This window comes from Notolepis coatsorum, assembly GCF_963971535.1.
Source record: "Notolepis coatsorum genome assembly, chromosome: 17".
In the NCBI taxonomy this organism is placed as follows: domain Eukaryota; kingdom Metazoa; phylum Chordata; class Actinopteri; order Aulopiformes; family Paralepididae; genus Notolepis; species Notolepis coatsorum.
This window is the reverse complement of record NC_140181.1, coordinates 2,151,759-2,170,669: the sequence shown is the minus strand read 5'-3', so window position 1 is coordinate 2,170,669 and position 18,911 is coordinate 2,151,759. Positions and strand designations below refer to the sequence as shown.

General features: G+C 45.9%; 1 protein-coding gene across 1 annotated transcript in view; it reads right to left on the bottom strand.

Moving 5' to 3' along the window:
- LOC311243433 (importin-13-like) overlaps positions 1-18,911 on the bottom strand; it is a gene marked incomplete at both ends in the record, with an annotated part of 159,906 nt that overhangs the window by 88,031 nt on the left and 52,964 nt on the right. The window contains 2 exon segments of the mRNA XM_084332664.1: positions 751-871; positions 18,604-18,770. Of these exon segments, the coding sequence (XP_084188790.1) occupies positions 751-871; positions 18,604-18,770 (288 nt within the window).

Sequence of the window (18,911 nt, the reverse complement as noted above, 5' to 3'; positions counted from 1 at the left end):
TGGAGGAGTCAATGTGAATAAAACACTGCCAGCAGAGCAAGGCCACAGACGGAAACCATGCCTCATGTACAGATAATTGTCGCCCCATAGCCATTTCTGTTAACAACGTTGCATTGATCATACAGTATATACTTGATTTCACATATTCAATAACATTTGCCACTCAATTTGGATTAAAAATATTCACCATAAACAAAATAAGCAGTATAAACCGAGTACGCCTCATAAACAACCCAGGGGAGGAAAAATTTATAATTTCTTTTTAAAGGAAAGAAACGGAAACCCGGCGAGGGTGGGTCCTGGTCCTTGTAAAACAGCGACTCCTACAGTTCGGTCAGGGCGCCTGCACAGCAAGGGTAGGATCTGGAGGGAGGTAGTGTGACCTTCCACACGTTACACTCCCCCAGTGAGAGTCCGCGCTGCCAGGTGAAAAGAAGCGGTGGGCTGGCTACACATGTGTCGGAGGAAGCATGCGATAGTCTCCGCCCTCCCAGACCGACGGTAGGGGGTAGAGTGCGCAACGACCAGGAAGGGGATTGGGAATTGGCATAACGACTAACATTGGGATGGGAGAAAAACGGAAAAAGGAGGGGGAAAAGATAATACAAAAATTAAAATTAAAAAAAAACATTGGGATGGGAGAAAAACGGCAAAAGGGGGGGGAAAAAGATTTAAAAAATATATATATATATATACTGTATTTTGTTCGGACACAGGAAGTGTTCCGGTCGGAGAGTCACTGTACAGTACCTGCCACACGGCTGAGCGCTCTGGGTCCATCAGCAGTCCGCCCAGCCTATCGTAGAGGTTGCTGAGTAGCTCCGCCCCCAGCATCTCATACACGTACATCAGAGTGTCCGAGATGTCCACCCTGCAGGCAGAACACACGCAGAGCACAGACTTGATTTGATTTGATTTTGATTTTGATTTGTCTCGAACATAGAAACATAAAACAAGTTTAAAAAACAAAAAGGTAAATAGCAGGGCTGTCAAAATTAATGCTTTAACTTTGGAGATAAATTTAAATGTAAAATAAATTTATCTAGATTAATCTATGGAGTGAAAAATCTTAGCGCCGCGGATATAAGAAAGAGGTCTTTAAAGCTGAGTCAATGTTGATGGTTTTGTTGAACATTTGTGTTTCACAGGCGAGAAACTGTATTCAAAGAAAGCTATTCAAATAGTCTTTGAATCTAAATATACTCTCTTTGTGTTGATTTTACATTAATTCCATGATTTTACTCAAGTAAATATCTGTTACAAGCTTCGGTCTTAAGTAGAAACATGCTATTTTTAATCTAGATTAATCTAGATTAATTACAGAAAATTGTGAGATAAATTAGTAACTTTTTTTTAATCTATTGACAGCACTAGTAAATAGTCAAAGACTATTTCCATACAATAAGTGTTCGAGAAGGAACAGGGGGAAGTAAAAAAAAAAACGTATCAAGCCCTGCCCCTTCCTTACAATATTCTACATTATAATTTAATACAAATAAAAATAATATAACAAATAATGAAAAATAAAATAAAAGTACAGTTTATTTTCTATATATCCAATTATCCAAATGAGACAAAATATGTATTAGGCAGTCACATTACTGCTCAAGCTCCTCTCTCTTATATGTGTCCATAAGTGCTTGTTTATAGTGCTTGTTTATAGCTACCTTTAAATTGATTGAAAAAACGGACGGTATAGAGAGAAAGAAATATGTATTAGGAATATTCATTGACCTAAAAAAAGCTTTTGATACAATAGATCATGAGATTTTACTAAAAAAGATGGACAGGTTTGGTGTCAGAGGGGTTGCTCTAGACTGGCTGAAAAGCTATATTAGTAACAGGCAGCAATTTGTTGTGATGGGTCAGCACAAGTCACAATGCTTAAACATTACCTGTGGTGTTCCACAGGGGTCAGTATTGGGACCCAAATTGTTCATTTTATACATAAATGATATATGTAAAGTATCTGACATACTGAAACTTGTTGTCTTTGCGGATGACACAAACATTTAATGTTCGGGTGATGACCTTCAGCAGCTTTTAGAAGTGGCAAACATAGAAATGGACAAATTAAAAGGTTGGTTCAACACAAATAAGTTATCACTCAATTTGAAAAAAAACTACTTCATGATATTTGGAAATTGTAAAATAATCACTGATCCTCAACTGAAAATGTATCATGTAAAAATTTTGAGAGTATATACAAACAAGTTTCTAGGGGTCTTAATAGACCACAAACTCTGCTGGAAACCCCATATAAAATATTTGTGTTCAAAGTTAGCGAGAAGTATTGGTATACTGGGCAATATCCTGAATCAGAAAACTCTATATACATTATATTGCACACTCATTGTACCATATCTATCATATTGTGTTGAAATCTGGGGAAATACTTATAAAAGCAACTTACAAAAGATATGCACACTGCAAAAAAGAGCCATACGGATAGTACATCACGGTAGATATTTAGATCACACAAATAGTCTGTTTGTAAGCAGTCAAACATTAAAATTCATGGACTTAATCAAATTCAAATCTGCACAAATTATGTTTCTGGCAATAAAAAACAAATTACCAAGCAACATTCAAAAAATGTTCACGGCTAGAGAGAGTGTTATAATTTTAGAGGGACATTAGCTTTAAAGCAACCTACGGTACGTACAACTCTTAAAAGTATGTGCATTGCAGTTTGTGGGGTATCACTCTGGAATGATCTGGATGCGAATATAAAATTAAGCAAAAATATCAATACATTTAAAGGTAGCTATAAACAAGCACTTATGGACACATATAAGAGAGAGGAGCTTGAGCAGTAATGTGACCCTATTATTTTTTTCTCATTTGGATATTTGGATATATAAAAAACTGTACTTTTATTTTATTTTTTATTATTTGTTATATTATTTTTATTTTTATTAAATTATAATGTCAAATATTGTAAGGAAGGGGCAGGGCTTGATAAGTTGTTTTACTTCCCCCTGTTCCTTCTCGAACACTTATTGTATGGAAATAGTCTTTGACTATTTACCTTTTTGTTTTTTAAACTTGTTTTATATTTCTATGTTCGAGACAAATAAAAATCAAATAAAATCAAATCAAATTGATATTATTGCTTAATTTTACAGATCTACCAGATCTGACATTTTAGGATGGAACACTTAGTGCGACAATGATGCAGTTAATATCAAGAGTAACTGTCCTTGTTACATTTTACATTTAGTCATTTAGGTGACGCTTTTATCCAAAGCAACTTTCAAGTTCTGTACGACAAGTCAGCGGAAGGGCACAACTCTATCAGCTGAGTAACAATGTTCATCAAAGTGTTGAGACTTGAGTGCTACAGTGTTGAGTGTATGTTAATATAGTAGTAGTAAGAGTGCATGAGGACAGTAAGAAGGTTAGTATATATAAAAGAAAATTCATTTCAAATATTGATTGAAGTGCGTCTTTAGTCGACGGTGAAAGATTGGTTGTGTTTCGGCTGTCCTAACTGGGGTGGGTAGTTCATTCCACCATTGTGGGGCAAGGACTGAGAATAGGCAACTTCTCTTTGATTACCTTCCTGGAGCTTGGATAGGAGTAGGTCTGAGGCGACCAGACAGTAACTATTGCGTTACTTTCAAGTACATTTTCTATTTTTTTGTATGTTTTTATTTTCCTTTTTCAGAACATACATAGAACAAGACATCACAATACAGTAGACTTAATAACAAAGACACTAACAACACTAGCACTAACAACAATAATGACAATAAGCATAATAAAGACATAATATAAACTATAAAAGTACATTAATTAACAGACATGACAAAAGATGAAAAAAAAAATATATATATAGCAATAGTGGCGATTAGGGAGTCGGCTCCTGGCCAATGATGGCACCCAGTGGACTGATACAGACTGTGGGCTAAATCCACAAAGAATGGATTGCACGGAGCAAGTTGCACCCTTACTTACAATTCATTATGAAATGAAAATGGGGGACCCTGATGTAAACAAGACGAAAGTCTTTCTCTGGTCTGCATCCCCTTAACAATTGTGTGTATTGAGCCGTACTGTATTGTACCCATTCTGCAATCTGTTAATAAAATTTTCATTCAATCAATCACCGTGCAGATTGATTGATTGAATGAACATTTTATTAGCAGAATTCGCCCGGTGGTAGAATATGGAGACTACAGTCTGCAACGCGGAAATAAGCTTCTGTGCATTAGTTTCAACACTGGCGTGTTCAACTCCTGTATGACCCGTAATTCATTATAGTTCATTGTAAAATAGCGACAGTAGTGTAATTATAACGGGCTCACGCGCGAACAAGAGGTTGGCCTGCTTGTTTGGCACGGGGGGGGGGGGGGGGGGGCAGACGCAGAACACCCACCTCCAAACGCGATTAAATATTGTTTCAAATAAAAAGCTAAATACTATTATTTTGTGTAATGTTTCCAAATAAGATTGGCCACAACGAAATGCTTTCTACTTCAATTTGTTGGTTAGAATAGATTACCTCTGTTGAAACTTCACTGAGACTAAAAGACAGTATTTAATTTTTTTGTGAGCTCCCGCACAGACGTGATAATAATAATAATAACAATAATAATAATAATAATAATAATAATAGCTTCATTTTATATAGCGCCTTTCAAGAGACCCAAGGTTGCTTTACATAGATAGGGGGGGGAAATAACAAAGTAACAAACATAGTGGACAGACACAACATATAAATATGATGATGGAATTCATTCAAGTCCTCTCCACTCTCGGGTCTTGCCACCGGCACGGTCCATCGTGATATTGGAGATGGATCGAGCAATAGACTGTTACTGTAGCTGTCAAAGCTCCATTACAAATGCAGTTATGTGAATAGAAAGGGATTCCACTCAGTCAATGTTGCGATGCGCATTTGCCTGATACATGTCGTTGCTGCCGGGAGGAAAGGCATGCTGCATGTTTTTAATTCATTAAATAAAACGGATACTTTTTGCAAGGGTTTACTGACTGTCATACTGTTACATTCCATGCATGAGAATAACATTGGACAGTGCTCTCCTCCTGACATTGGCTCCCTACCTCCCTCTGGTGACCTAAGCCCGATGGTGCGGTCTGCCATTTTATGTTGGTTGCACATTATTGATTGGATTTCTAATATTCTGTTATCCTGGGCCATCCCTGTCTGTGTTTGATGTCACCCCCCTGTTGGGTTGTTGTGTGTCATTGCCTTTGTGTCTAGTTGTGTTTACGGTGTCTTTGCTTTTGTGTCTAGGTTGTGTTTGTGATTCTGTGTTTTGGCCAGGTGTTGATCATTGTTAATTAACGTTGGTATTTAGGTGTCCTCATTTCCTTGTGGCGTCATTTCCTCCAGTATCCTGTGTTGTCCCCGTGTTGTGCCTGCCTTCCCCGTTGATGTCTAGTGAGTCCTTGCCTGTATACTCCTGTCGTTTTCTTGTTTTCCTTCGTTCGTTTTGTTAGTAGTAGTGTCTTTTATTTGTATTGTAGTAGTGTCTTTTATTTGTATTGTATATTGGATCATTAGTAAACACCCCTTCTTCAAGCATCGCTCCTCGTCTCTGCCTCCGTTCCTTCTCCCTTGTCTGCAAACTGTGTTCTCACCTTCATTAGCACCCCAATTGTAACACATACAAATAATCAACCAAATACATACTGTAACTTTTCAGTGCATGTTATTTACATTGTGACAACAGCCTTGAGCTCCCGCAGACCCGCACACAGACACGATGGAATTCAAGTTCAAGTTTGTATTGATCACATATAGGCAGGCTACACATGGCGTATAGGCTACATCATACATGGCAGTGAGATTCATTGTTTGTATTATGCTCTCGTATTATTGTTTATATAGGCTACCCAATACCGACATCAAAATAGATTGTATGCCTCTACAAATCATATGCAGCAGGTAGAAAATTGACGGACAATCCGTCGCGATTTGGAATAAAATTGAGGAGAACTTTAATCCCTGGGTATTAATCGAACGAAACAGAAAAAGGCAGTCATATTCCAGCACGGCCTTTATTAGTTAATATGGTCTTTAAGTTAATAGATATCATATCCGACATCACCGTACGTGTACATGTCTGTCAGCCTGTCACGTATTTCTCCCATAACACACTTCGCTCGGCTTAGTAAATTTTTCCACATTTCATGGGGGTGTTCCATTACCGTATATGGTTAATTACGGGCGGTGCTATATGCAAATACTTAAAATCGTGCACGAGCGTGGAGCGTAGAACTTAATGGTATTTATCAACACAGAGTGTGCGTACGACCTGTGTACGCACGTGTGATGAATCCCGATTTTTCTGTGCGTACACACATTCTAAATTCTGTGCCTTGGAACATAAATAGAACACTTTCTAAGAATTGTTGATAAATGAGGGCCTTGGTCTGTGTTCAGGGGGACCTGGTCTGTGTTCAGAGGGAGGACCTGGTCTGTGTTCAGAGAGAGGACCTGGTCTGTGTTCAGAGAGAGGACCTGGTCTGTGTTCAGAGAGAGGACCTGGTCTGTGTTCAGAGAGGACCTGGTCTGTGTTCAGAGAGGACCTGGTCTGTGTTCAGGGGGACCTGGTCTGTGTTCAGAGAGAGGACCTGGTCTGTGTTCAGAGAGGACCTGGTCTGTGTTCAGGGGGACCTGGTCTGTGTTCAGAGAGAGGACCTGGTCTGTGTTCAGAGAGAGGACCTGGTCTGTGTTCAGGGGGACCTGGTCTGTGTTCAGAGAGAGGACCTGGTCTGTGTTCAGAGAGAGGACCTGGTCTGTGTTCAGAGAGAGGACCTGGTCTGTGTTCAGAGAGAGGACCTGGTCTGTGTTCAGAGAGAGGACCTGGTCTGTGTTCAGAGAGGACCTGGTCTGTGTTCAGAGAGAGGACCTGGTCTGTGTTCAGAGAGAGGACCTGGTCTGTGTTCAGAGAGAGGACCTGGTCTGTGTTCAGAGAGAGGACCTGGTCTGTGTTCAGAGAGAGGACCTGGTCTGTGTTCAGGGGGACCTGGTCTGTGTTCAGAGAGAGGACCTGGTCTGTGTTCAGAGAGAGGACCTGGTCTGTGTTCAGAGAGAGGACCTGGTCTGTGTTCAGAGAGAGGACCTGGTCTGTGTTCAGAGAGAGGACCTGGTCTGTGTTCAGAGAGAGGACCTGGTCTGTGTTCAGAGAGGACCTGGTCTGTGTTCAGAGAGAGGACCTGGTCTGTGTTCAGAGAGAGGACCTGGTCTGTGTTCAGAGAGAGGACCTGGTCTGTGTTCAGAGAGAGGACCTGGTCTGTGTTCAGAGAGAGGACCTGGTCTGTGTTCAGAGAGAGGACCTGGTCTGTGTTCAGAGGGAGGACCTGGTCTGTGTTCAGAGAGAGGACCTGGTCTGTGTTCAGAGAGGACCTGGTCTGTGTTCAGAGAGAGGACCTGGTCTGTGTTCAGAGAGAGGACCTGGTCTGTGTTCAGAGAGAGGACCTGGTCTGTGTTCAGAGAGAGGACCTGGTCTGTGTTCAGAGAGAGGACCTGGTCTGTGTTCAGAGAGAGGACCTGGTCTGTGTTCAGAGAGAGGACCTGGTCTGTGTTCAGAGAGAGGACCTGGTCTGTGTTCAGAGAGAGGACCTGGTCTGTGTTCAGAGAGAGGACCTGGTCTGTGTTCAGAGAGAGGACCTGGTCTGTGTTCAGAGAGAGGACCTGGTCTGTGTTCAGAGAGAGGACCTGGTCTGTGTTCAGAGAGAGGACCTGGTCTGTGTTCAGAGAGGACCTGGTCTGTGTTCAGAGAGAGGACCTGGTCTGTGTTCAGAGAGGACCTGGTCTGTGTTCAGAGAGAGGACCTGGTCTGTGTTCAGAGAGAGGACCTGGTCTGTGTTCAGAGAGGACCTGGTCTGTGTTCAGAGAGAGGACCTGGTCTGTGTTCAGAGAGAGGACCTGGTCTGTGTTCAGAGAGAGGACCTGGTCTGTGTTCAGAGAGGACCTGGTCTGTGTTCAGAGAGAGGACCTGGTCTGTGTTCAGAGAGAGGACCTGGTCTGTGTTCAGAGAGAGGACCTGGTCTGTGTTCAGAGAGAGGACCTGGTCTGTGTTCAGAGAGAGGACCTGGTCTGTGTTCAGAGAGAGGACCTGGTCTGTGTTCAGAGAGAGGACCTGGTCTGTGTTCAGAGAGGACCTGGTCTGTGTTCAGAGAGAGGACCTGGTCTGTGTTCAGAGAGAGGACCTGGTCTGTGTTCAGAGAGAGGACCTGGTCTGTGTTCAGAGAGAGGACCTGGTCTGTGTTCAGAGAGAGGACCTGGTCTGTGTTCAGAGAGAGGACCTGGTCTGTGTTCAGAGAGAGGACCTGGTCTGTGTTCAGAGAGAGGACCTGGTCTGTGTTCAGAGAGAGGACCTGGTCTGTGTTCAGAGAGAGGACCTGGGCCCTCATTCATCAATGTGTGCGTAGAACATTTCTATTTCCACACGTAAGCACGGAATGTAGAACCAGTGTACGCACAGGGAAGTCGGGATTCATCACACGGTGCGTAAGCAGGCTCTATGCTCCTCCGTGTTGATGAATACCACTTTGTTCTACCGTCAATGCTCGTGCATGATTATCCATATATGGTCATGAAAATGAGGAAACACCCCCCATGGGATGTGAAATAATGGACTGACCCGAGCAGGACTCTGAGAAACTCCACGGAGAATTCACTGCTGTCGAACCAAGAAGACACTATCGCGTATTATGGGATAAATAAAAGGCGGATTTGTAAACGGTGATGTCAGATATCAACGGCTCCCTAAGACCATTGCTGCAATTCTGCCTGGACAGCTCAAAATACTAATAAAGACCGTTCGTTGACCACTGTTTGGCATTGGTTGTGTGTCATTATAACCGTGCTGTAATATGAATGCCTTTATTAGTTGTGTTCGATTGGCTATATGATTTTTAGAGGCATCTATTTTGTTGTCGGCTAATAAAGACCGCGCTGGAATATGACTGCCTTTTCCCGTGTTGTTTGATTAATACCCAGGGGCAGGGATTAAAGTTCTCCTCAATTCTATTCCAAATCGCGATGGATCTTCCGTCAATTTTCTACCTGCTGCATATGATTTCTAGAGGCATACTACAATCTATTTTGATGTCAGTATTGGGTAGCCTATATAAACAATATAATACGAGAGCATATACAAGAACAATGAATCTCACTGCATGTATGATGTAGCCTGCCTTTCAATACATGAACTTGAATTCCATCATGTTTGTGTGCGGGACTCACAAGGCTGTTGTCACAATGGGTGGTACCGGTGTACAGTAATAATAACAGTCCACACAATATCACGATCCATGCCATAGCCTATGTTCTATTAGGACATGATCTGTGACAACAAATGTTCTAGAATGTTTGATTAAGATATCATACTCTGACAGCATGCCTATGAGCAACAAAAACGCGAACTTGAATCCCATCATATACATAGTCTGTCCACTATCTGCATGGTGTCATTGCAATGCGTTTTCTATTATTTCTTATACAGTAAAAAGGGGGAAGAACACTATATTCATATGACTTATTCTGCTTACAGCTTTGAAATTCCACTTGTTTCGTTTAACGTAAAGCCTTTTAAATATAATCAAAACGTTCCCGTGTTTCGGCGGTCTGTGCGCAAAATAATAACGAGTTGAGCTTTATGATTTATGATGAATTGAAAATGGGGGACCCTGATGTAAACAAGACGAAAGTTGGTCTGCATCCCCAATTAACAATTGTATGTACTGAGCTGTACTGTACTGTACCCATTCTGCAATCTGTTAATAAACTTTTCAATCAATCAATCAATCAATCAAGCTACGCGGAGCGCAGTCAGTCAGTAGCCTACACCCCCTATATTCCGATAACGCTATATAAACCATATGCTGCATTCATTCTGAGAGAAAGATCTATTATTCCAAATGCTATTTATAGGGTTTTGACCATAATTACACTACTGTTGCTATTTTACAATGAACTATAATGAACTACGGTTTGTACAGAACATGCCAGTGTTATTATGCACAGAAGCTCATTTCCTTGTTGTAATAATGTATTCTACCACTGGGCACCAGGTAAGTGTGCTCTGACCTGTGCGTAGATGTAAGCACGGAGTCAAGTTCAAGTTGAAATTGATGAATCCCACTCTTTGCTTAGAAATGATCGTACGCACAGGGTAAGCACAGATCTGTGCGTAGAACACGTTGATGAATGAGGGCCCTGGTCTGTGTTCAGAGGGAGGACCTGGTCTGTGTTCAGAGAGAGGACCTGGTCTGTGTTCAGAGAGGACCTGGTCTGTGTTCAGAGAGAGGACCTGGTCTGTGTTCAGAGAGAGGACCTGGTCTGTGTTCAGAGAGAGGACCTGGTCTGTGTTCAGAGAGAGGACCTGGTCTGTGTTCAGAGGGAGGACCTGGTCTGTGTTCAGAGAGAGGACCTGGTCTGTGTTCAGAGAGGACCTGGTCTGTGTTCAGAGAGAGGACCTGGTCTGTGTTCAGAGAGGACCTGGTCTGTGTTCAGAGAGAGGACCTGGTCTGTGTTCAGAGAGAGGACCTAGTCTGTGTTCAGAGAGAGGACCTGGTCTGTGTTCAGAGAGAGGACCTGGTCTGTGTTCAGAGAGAGGACCTGGTCTGTGTTCAGAGAGGACCTGGTCAGTGTTCAGAGAGAGGACCTGGTCTGTGTTCAGAGAGAGGACCTGGTCTGTGTTCAGAGAGAGGACCTGGTCTGTGTTCAGAGAGAGGACCTGGTCTGTGTTCAGAGAGGACCTGGTCTGTGTTCAGAGAGGACCTGGTCTGTGTTCAGAGAGAGGACCTGGTCTGTGTTCAGAGAGAGGACCTGGTCTGTGTTCAGAGAGGACCTGGTCTGTGTTCAGAGAGAGGACCTGGTCTGTGTTCAGAGAGAGGACCTGGTCTGTGTTCAGAGAGAGGACCTGGTCTGTGTTCAGAGAGAGGACCTGGTCTGTGTTCAGAGAGAGGACCTGGTCTGTGTTCAGAGAGAGGACCTGGTCTGTGTTCAGAGAGAGGACCTGGTCTGTGTTCAGAGAGGACCTGGTCTGTGTTCAGAGAGAGGACCTGGTCTGTGTTCAGAGAGAGGACCTGGTCTGTGTTCAGAGAGAGGACCTGGTCTGTGTTCAGAGAGAGGACCTGGTCTGTGTTCAGAGAGGACCTGGTCTGTGTTCAGAGAGAGGACCTGGTCTGTGTTCAGAGAGAGGACCTGGTCTGTGTTCAGAGAGAGGACCTGGTCTGTGTTCAGAGAGAGGACCTGGTCTGTGTTCAGAGAGAGGACCTGGTCTGTGTTCAGAGAGAGGACCTGGTCTGTGTTCAGAGAGGACCTGGTCTGTGTTCAGAGAGAGGACCTGGTCTGTGTTCAGAGAGAGGACCTGGTCTGTGTTCAGAGAGAGGACCTGGTCTGTGTTCAGAGAGGACCTGGTCTGTGTTCTGAGAGAGGACCTGGTCTGTGTTCAGAGAGGACCTGGTCTGTGTTCAGAGAGAGGACCTGGTCTGTGTTCAGAGAGAGGACCTGGTCTGTGTTCAGAGAGGACCTGGTCTGTGTTCAGAGAGAGGACCTGGTCTGTGTTCAGAGAGAGGACCTGGTCTGTGTTCAGAGAGAGGACCTGGTCTGTGTTCAGAGAGAGGACCTGGTCTGTGTTCAGAGAGAGGACCTGGTCTGTGTTCAGAGAGAGGACCTGGTCTGTGTTCAGAGAGAGGACCTGGTCTGTGTTCAGAGAGAGGACCTGGTCTGTGTTCAGAGAGAGGACCTGGTCTGTGTTCAGAGAGGACCTGGTCTGTGTTCAGAGAGAGGACCTGGTCTGTGTTCAGAGAGAGGACCTGGTCTGTGTTCAGAGAGAGGACCTGGTCTGTGTTCAGAGAGAGGACCTGGTCTGTGTTCAGAGAGAGGACCTGGTCTGTGTTCAGAGAGAGGACCTGGTCTGTGTTCAGAGAGAGGACCTGGTCTGTGTTCAGAGAGAGGACCTGGTCTGTGTTCAGAGAGAGGACCTGGGCCCTCATTCATCAATGTGTGCGTAGAACATTTCTATTTCCACACGTAAGCACGGAATGTAGAACCAGTGTACGCACAGGGAAGTCGGGATTCATCACACGGTGCGTAAGCAGGCTCTATGCTCCTCCGTGTTGATGAATACCACTTTGTTCTACCGTCAATGCTCGTGCATGATTATCCATATATGGTCATGAAAATGAGGAAACACCCCCCATGGGATGTGAAATAATGGACTGACCCGAGCAGGACTCTGAGAAACTCCACGGAGAATTCACTGCTGTCGAACCAAGAAGACACTATCGCGTATTATGGGATAAATAAAAGGCGGATTTGTAAACGGTGATGTCAGATATCAACGGCTCCCTAAGACCATTGCTGCAATTCTGCCTGGACAGCTCAAAATACTAATAAAGACCGTTCGTTGACCACTGTTTGGCATTGGTTGTGTGTCATTATAACCGTGCTGTAATATGAATGCCTTTATTAGTTGTGTTCGATTGGCTATATGATTTTTAGAGGCATCTATTTTGTTGTCGGCTAATAAAGACCGCGCTGGAATATGACTGCCTTTTCCCGTGTTGTTTGATTAATACCCAGGGGCAGGGATTAAAGTTCTCCTCAATTCTATTCCAAATCGCGATGGATCTTCCGTCAATTTTCTACCTGCTGCATATGATTTCTAGAGGCATACTACAATCTATTTTGATGTCAGTATTGGGTAGCCTATATAAACAATATAATACGAGAGCATATACAAGAACAATGAATCTCACTGCATGTATGATGTAGCCTGCCTTTCAATACATGAACTTGAATTCCATCATGTTTGTGTGCGGGACTCACAAGGCTGTTGTCACAATGGGTGGTACCGGTGTACAGTAATAATAACAGTCCACACAATATCACGATCCATGCCATAGCCTATGTTCTATTAGGACATGATCTGTGACGACAAATGTTCTAGAATGTTTGATTAAGATATCATACTCTGACAGCATGCCTATGAGCAACAAAAACGCGAACTTGAATCCCATCATATACATAGTCTGTCCACTATCTGCATGGTGTCATTGCAATGCGTTTTCTATTATTTCTTATACAGTAAAAAGGGGGAAGAACACTATATTCATATGACTTATTCTGCTTACAGCTTTGAAATTCCACTTGTTTCGTTTAACGTAAAGCCTTTTAAATATAATCAAAACGTTCCCGTGTTTCGGCGGTCTGTGCGCAAAATAATAACGAGTTGAGCTTTATGATTTATGATGAATTGAAAATGGGGGACCCTGATGTAAACAAGACGAAAGTTGGTCTGCATCCCCAATTAACAATTGTATGTACTGAGCTGTACTGTACTGTACCCATTCTGCAATCTGTTAATAAACTTTTCAATCAATCAATCAATCAATCAAGCTACGCGGAGCGCAGTCAGTCAGTAGCCTACACCCCCTATATTCCGATAACGCTATATAAACCATATGCTGCATTCATTCTGAGAGAAAGATCTATTATTCCAAATGCTATTTATAGGGTTTTGACCATAATTACACTACTGTTGCTATTTTACAATGAACTATAATGAACTACGGTTTGTACAGAACATGCCAGTGTTATTATGCACAGAAGCTCATTTCCTTGTTGTAATAATGTATTCTACCACTGGGCACCAGGTAAGTGTGCTCTGACCTGTGCGTAGATGTAAGCACGGAGTCAAGTTCAAGTTGAAATTGATGAATCCCACTCTTTGCTTAGAAATGATCGTACGCACAGGGTAAGCACAGATCTGTGCGTAGAACACGTTGATGAATGAGGGCCCTGGTCTGTGTTCAGAGGGAGGACCTGGTCTGTGTTCAGAGAGAGGACCTGGTCTGTGTTCAGAGAGGACCTGGTCTGTGTTCAGAGAGAGGACCTGGTCTGTGTTCAGAGAGAGGACCTGGTCTGTGTTCAGAGAGAGGACCTGGTCTGTGTTCAGAGAGAGGACCTGGTCTGTGTTCAGAGGGAGGACCTGGTCTGTGTTCAGAGAGAGGACCTGGTCTGTGTTCAGAGAGGACCTGGTCTGTGTTCAGAGAGAGGACCTGGTCTGTGTTCAGAGAGGACCTGGTCTGTGTTCAGAGAGAGGACCTGGTCTGTGTTCAGAGAGAGGACCTAGTCTGTGTTCAGAGAGAGGACCTGGTCTGTGTTCAGAGAGAGGACCTGGTCTGTGTTCAGAGAGAGGACCTGGTCTGTGTTCAGAGAGGACCTGGTCAGTGTTCAGAGAGAGGACCTGGTCTGTGTTCAGAGAGAGGACCTGGTCTGTGTTCAGAGAGAGGACCTGGTCTGTGTTCAGAGAGAGGACCTGGTCTGTGTTCAGAGAGGACCTGGTCTGTGTTCAGAGAGGACCTGGTCTGTGTTCAGAGAGAGGACCTGGTCTGTGTTCAGAGAGAGGACCTGGTCTGTGTTCAGAGAGGACCTGGTCTGTGTTCAGAGAGAGGACCTGGTCTGTGTTCAGAGAGAGGACCTGGTCTGTGTTCAGAGAGAGGACCTGGTCTGTGTTCAGAGAGAGGACCTGGTCTGTGTTCAGAGAGAGGACCTGGTCTGTGTTCAGAGAGAGGACCTGGTCTGTGTTCAGAGAGAGGACCTGGTCTGTGTTCAGAGAGGACCTGGTCTGTGTTCAGAGAGAGGACCTGGTCTGTGTTCAGAGAGAGGACCTGGTCTGTGTTCAGAGAGAGGACCTGGTCTGTGTTCAGAGAGAGGACCTGGTCTGTGTTCAGAGAGGACCTGGTCTGTAGAGGACCTGGTCTGTGTTCAGAGAGAGACCTGGTCTGTGTTCAGAGAGAGGACCTGGTCTGTGTTCAGAGAGGACCTGGTCTGTGTTCAGAGAGAGGACCTGGTCTGTGTTCAGAGAGAGGACCTGGTCTGTGTTCAGAGAGAGGACCTGGTCTGTGTTCAGAGAGAGGACCTGGTCTGTGTTCAGAGAGAGGACCTGGTCTGTGTTCAGAGAGAGGACCTGGTCTGTGTTCAGAGAGAGGACCTGGTCTGTGTTCAGAGAGAGGACCTGGTCTGTGTTCAAGAGGACCTGGTCTGTGTTCAGAGAGGACCTGGTCTGTGTTCAGAGAGAGACCTGGTCTGTGTTCAGAGAGAGGACCTGGTCTGTGTTCAGAAGAGGACCTGGTCTGTGTTCAGAGAGAGGACCTGGTCTGTGTTCAGAGAGAGGACCTGGTCTGTGTTCAGAGAGAGGACCTGGTCTGTGTTCAGAGAGGACCTGGTCTGTGTTCAGAGAGAGGACCTGGTCTGTGTTCAGAGAGGACCTGGTCTGTGTTCAGAGAGGACCTGGTCTGTGTTCAGAGAGGACCTGGTCTGTGTTCAGAGAGAGGACCTGGTCTGTGTTCAGAGAGAGGACCTGGTCTGTGTTCAGAGAGAGGACCTGGTCTGTGTTCAGAGAGAGGACCTGGTCTGTGTTCAGAGAGAGGACCTGGTCTGTGTTCAGAGAGAGGACCTGGTCTGTGTTCAGAGAGAGACCTGGTCTGTGTTCAGAGAGGACCTGGTCTGTGTTCAGAGAGGGACCTGGTCTGTGTTCAGAGAGGCGTGTCAAGAGACCTGGTCTGTGTTCAGAGAGAGACCTGGTCTGTGTTCAGAGAGAGGACCTGGTCTGTGTTCAGAGAGAGGACCTGGTCTGTGTTCAGAGAGGACCTGGTCTGTGTTCAGAGAGAGGACCTGGTCTGTGTTCAGAGAGAGGACCTGGTCTGTGTTCAGAGAGAGGACCTGGTCTGTGTTCAGAGAGAGGACCTGGTCTGTGTTCAGAGACTGCTGTGTCAGGACCTGGTCTGTGTTCAGAGAGAGGACCTGGTCTGTGTTCAGAGAGAGGACCTGGTCTGTGTTCAGAGAGAGGACCTGGTCTGTGTTCAGAGAGAGGACCTGGTCTGTGTTCAGAGAGAGGACCTGGTCTGTGTTCAGAGAGAGGACCTGGTCTGTGTTCAGAGAGAGGACCTGGTCTGTGTTCAGAGAGAGGACCTGGTCTGTGTTCAGAGAGAGGACCTGGTCTGTGTTCAGAGAGAGGACCTGGTCTGTGTTCAGAGAGAGGACCTGGTCTGTGTTCAGAGAGAGGACCTGGTCTGTGTTCAGAGAGAGGACCTGGTCTGTGTTCAGAGAGAGGACCTGGTCTGTGTTCAGAGAGAGGACCTGGTCTGTGTTCAGAGAGAGGACCTGGTCTGTGTTCAGAGAGGACCTGGTCTGTGTTCAGAGAGAGGACCTGGTCTGTGTTCAGAGAGAGGACCTGGTCTGTGTTCAGAGAGAGGACCTGGTCTGTGTTCAGAGAGAGGACCTGGTCTGTGTTCAGAGAGAGGACCTGGTCTGTGTTCAGAGAGAGGACCTGGTCTGTGTTCAGAGAGAGGACCTGGTCTGTGTTCAGAGAGAGGACCTGGTCTGTGTTCAGAGAGGACCTGGTCTGTGTTCAGAGAGAGGACCTGGTCTGTGTTCAGAGAGAGGACCTGGTCTGTGTTCAGAGAGAGGACCTGGTCTGTGTTCAGAGAGAGACCTGGTCTGTGTTCAGAGAGAGGACCTGGTCTGTGTTCAGAGAGAGGACCTGGTCTGTGTTCAGAGAGAGGACCTGGTCTGTGTTCAGAGAGGACCTGGTCTGTGTTCAGAGAGAGACCTGGTCTGTGTTCAGAGAGGACCTGGTCTGTGTTCAGAGAGGGACCTGGTCTGTGTTCAGAGAGAGGACCTGGTCTGTGTTAGAGAGGACCTGGTCTGTGTTCAGAGAGAGGACCTGGTCTGTGTTCAGAGAGGACCTGGTCTGTGTTCAGAGAGAGGACCTGGTCTGTGTTCAGAGAGAGGACCTGGTCTGTGTTCAGAGAGAGGACCTGGTCTGTGTTCAGAGAGAGGACCTGGTCTGTGTTCAGAGAGAGGACCTGGTCTGTGTTCAGAGAGAGGACCTGGTCTGTGTTCAGAGAGAGGACCTGGTCTGTGTTCAGAGAGAGGACCTGGTCTGTGTTCAGAGAGAGGACCTGGTCTGTGTTCAGAGAGAGGACCTGGTCTGTGTTCAGAGAGAGGACCTGGTCTGTGTTCAGAGAGAGGACCTGGTCTGTGTTCAGAGAGAGGACCTGGTCTGTGTTCAGAGAGAGGACCTGGTCTGTGTTCAGAGAGGACCTGGTCTGTGTTCAGAGAGAGGACCTGGTCTGTGTTCAGAGAGAGGACCTGGTCTGTGTTCAGAGAGAGGACCTGGTCTGTGTTCAGAGAGGACCTGGTCTGTGTTCAGAGAGGACCTGGTCTGTGTTCAGAGAGAGGACCTGGTCTGTGTTCAGAGAGAGGACCTGGTCTGTGTTCAGAGAGAGGACCTGGTCTGTGTTCAGAGAGAGGACCTGGTCTGTGTTCAGAGAGAGGACCTGGTCTGTGTTCAGAGAGAGGACCTGGTCTGTGTTCAGAGAGAGGACCTGGTCTGTGTTCAGAGAGAGGACCTGGTCTGTGTTCAGAGAGGACCTGGTCTGTGTTCAGAGAGGACCTGGTCTGTGTTCAGAGAGAGGACCTGGTCTGTGTTCAGAGAGGACCTGGTCTGTGTTCAGAGAGGACCTGGTCTGTGTTCAGAGAGGACCTGGTCTGTGTTCAGAGAGAGGACCTGGTCTGTGTTCAGAGAGAGGACCTGGTCTGTGTTCAGAGAGAGGACCTGGTCTGTGTTCAGAGAGAGGACCTGGTCTGTGTTCAGGGGCCCTGGTCTGTGTTCAGAGAGAGGACCTGGTCTGTGTTCAGGGGCCCTGGTCTGTGTTCAGAGAGAGGACCTGGTCTGTGTTCAGAGAGGACCTGGTCTGTGTTCAGAGAGAGGACCTGGTCTGTGTTCAGAGAGAGGACCTGGTCTGTGTTCAGAGAGAGGACCTGGTCTGTGTTCAGAGAGAGGACCTGGTCTGTGTTCAGAGAGAGGACCTGGTCTGTGTTCAGAGAGAGGACCTGGTCTGTGTTCAGAGAGGACCTGGTCTGTGTTCAGAGAGAGGACCTGGTCTGTGTTCAGAGAGGACCTGGTCTGTGTTCAGAGAGAGGACCTGGTCTGTGTTCAGAGAGGACCTGGTCTGTGTTCAGAGAGGACCTGGTCTGTGTTCAGAGAGAGGACCTGGTCTGTGTTCAGAGAGAGGACCTGGTCTGTGTTCAGAGAGAGGACCTGGTCTGTGTTCAGAGAGAGGACCTGGTCTGTGTTCAGAGAGGACCTGGTCTGTGTTCAGAGAGAGGACCTGGTCTGTGTTCAGAGAGAGGACCTGGTCTGTGTTCAGAGAGGACCTGGTCTGTGTTCAGAGAGGACCTGGTCTGTGTTCAGAGAGAGGACCTGGTCTGTGTTCAGGGGGACCTGGTCTGTGTTCAGGGAGAGGACCTGGTCTGTGTTCAGAGAGAGGACCTGGTCTGTGTTCAGAGAGAGGACCTGGTCTGTGTTCAGAGAGAGGACCTGGTCTGTGTTCAGAGAGAGGACCTGGTCTGTGTTCAGAGAGAGGACCTGGTCTGTGTTCAGAGAGAGGACCTGGTCTGTGTTCAGAGAGAGGACCTGGTCTGTGTTCAGAGAGGACCTGGTCTGTGTTCAGAGAGAGGACCTGGTCTGTGTTCAGAGAGAGGACCTGGTCTGTGTTCAGAGAGGACCTGGTCTGTGTTCAGGGGGCCCTGGTCTCCTCTCTCACCTGTAGATCCTGAACTGCTCCTGGTGCTCCGCGGCCCAGGCCTCGTACTCCTCCTGGGGGGGGTAGTGGGCCTTGTGCAGCAGCACGTCCACCAGCTGGAAGTAAACGGGCCTGTAGACCTGGAGGTAGACCACCTGCCTCTCCTGCTCCATCGACAAGATGTCGTCCTGCAGGCACACATTTTATTTATCTTTTATTTATTTAACCTCTATTTAACCAGGAAGTCCCATTGAATAGAATAGAATAGAATAGAATAGAATAGAATAGAATAGAATAGAATAGAATAGAATAGAATAGAATAGAATAGA